This window comes from Hippocampus comes, unplaced genomic scaffold (assembly GCF_001891065.2).
Source record: "Hippocampus comes isolate QL1 unplaced genomic scaffold, H_comes_QL1_v1.1 C17008863, whole genome shotgun sequence".
Classification (NCBI taxonomy): Eukaryota; Metazoa; Chordata; class Actinopteri; order Syngnathiformes; family Syngnathidae; genus Hippocampus; species Hippocampus comes.
This window is the reverse complement of record NW_017841817.1, coordinates 1-1,762: the sequence shown is the minus strand read 5'-3', so window position 1 is coordinate 1,762 and position 1,762 is coordinate 1. Positions and strand designations below refer to the sequence as shown.

Sequence of the window (1,762 nt, the reverse complement as noted above, 5' to 3'; positions counted from 1 at the left end):
GTAAAAGGTCCTTCCTGCCCTGTCGCCATTCATCTAATTGCATTTCCCCCCCCTGATCTTCAAAGAGATGCTACTCCTGAGAAGCGCCCGGGGGGCCTCGAAAGAGGGTCTGACCGCGAGGTCCCATCTCCCGCCCCACCTTTCGCCGCGGCGTGCGAGCTCCCGCCACGTGGTTCCAGCTCCTGCCGTGGTCCCGCCCCCTCCTCTAACCACCGAGTCCTACCTGCCCAGGCTACACGTCACTGGAGGCCCGTGGTCTGAGCGAGAGGTTGGACGGGACGCAGCCGCAGCAGGCCATCCACAGCGACTTTTGGATGTCCGGGTTTCGAAAGGCGTAAATGACGGGGTTGATGACGGAGCAGCAGGTGGCGGGCAGCGCCGCGGCATAGGTGTACACGGCAGGGTAGCTGGAATCGGCCACGATGGAGTACATGGCAAACGGCAGCCAGCACGCGCCAAAGGCACACAAGATGGCCGACAGCGTGGAGACGCCCTTGGTGGTGGAGATGGCCACGAACTGATGCTGCACGGCGATCTGCTGCGCGTGGCGGAATGCGATCTTGCAGATCTGCAGGTAGAGCTGCGTCATGAGGCCAAAGACCAGCAGGAAGGCCACGGCGAGTGCCACGGCGTTGCTTTTGGTGACCGGCCTGCAGATGCTGCACGCCGACTCGTCTCTTAGGCAGTTCCAGCCCAGTGCCGGCAGCAGGCCCATCGTCACGCACGACAGCCAGATGAAGAGCACCATCACGTAGGTGAAGGTCAACGTCCGCTCGGTGTGGTAAGTCAGCGCGTTGTACAGCGACAGGTAGCGGTCCACCGTGATGGCCAGGATGTTGAGGATGGACGCCGAGAAGGCCGAGAGCAGCAGTCCCGCCGACAGGAGGCTGACCAGCTCCGGCGAGCCGTCGGCCAGGTAGGTGAAGACGAAGTTGAGGATGAGACCCAGGCCGGCCAGGAGATCGGCCACCGCCAGCGAGCCGATCAGGATGAACGTGGGCGCTCTCAGCGTGGGCGTGTAGAAAAGCACGGCGATGACCAGCGCGTTCTCGCAGGAGATGAGCGTCCCCGCCACGCACAGCACCACGTCCCACGAGCTCACCTCCGGGACGGCCGGCCGCAGCTCGGGGCCGAGCCGCACCGCCGGCTCAGAAGAAGAGTTGAACGGCTCCTCCATGAGACCCCACGACCACGATGAGGAGGACGTGGATGAGTCCACCGGGTCCAGCGGGGAGGAAGAGTTGAGGTTGCTCATGGCCGCCGCCGTCGCCGCCACCAGCGACAGGGTCATGGCTGGAGGGAGAAGCCGAAAGGAAGGACGGAAGCTTGTATAACGGACACTAAAAACACGCCAGGCTCGGCACGTGGAGGAAAAAGCCCAAAAACGACGCGAGGGATGCAGAGGGGATGCTGACGACAAGACTGTGCCATCCCCATCCTCTCATTCAGTCAGTCGTGCATTCACTCATTCACTAAAAAAGCAGCAGTGCACGCAAATCATTCTTCATGCAGTGGAACACACGCAGCGAATCAACATACCAACAAAGGCATCCGTCAGACGGCTTCTATTCCTCATCCTGAGGAATAAGTCCCGGGCATTATCAACAATTGCTATTTTTAGAGCGCCTCTAAAATTGGTGCATGACGTTCTGGGGCAGGCACGATTCTCGAGCTGCGCATATGGGCAATTTATAGAACCGCTTCTACAGCATCATTGTCTGATGATGATGATGATGATGATGCAGTCTGGGAATTTAAAAAA

General features: G+C 60.0%; 1 protein-coding gene across 1 annotated transcript; it reads right to left on the bottom strand.

The window, feature by feature from the left end:
• Positions 1-6: 6 nt before the first annotated feature.
• LOC109509699 (G-protein coupled receptor 12-like) lies at positions 7-1,754 on the bottom strand. The gene is made up of 2 exons (XM_019859519.1): positions 1,540-1,754; positions 7-1,293 (listed from the first exon to the last, which is right to left on the bottom strand). The coding sequence occupies exons 1-2, from the start codon at positions 1,574-1,576 to the stop codon at positions 233-235; spliced, it is 1,098 nt and encodes a 365-aa protein (XP_019715078.1). The 5' UTR covers positions 1,577-1,754; the 3' UTR covers positions 7-232.
• Positions 1,755-1,762: the final 8 nt, after the last annotated feature.

Bases quoted from the DNA above. Each gene is read 5' to 3' on its own strand.
- LOC109509699 (XM_019859519.1), bottom strand. From the start codon at position 1,576: ATGAGGAATAGAAGCCGTCTGACGGATGCCTTTGTTG. The intron at 1,294-1,539 runs GTATGTTGATTC...TTCTCCCTCCAG, and splicing joins TCTGACGGATGCCTTTGTTG to CCATGACCCTGTCGCTGGTG.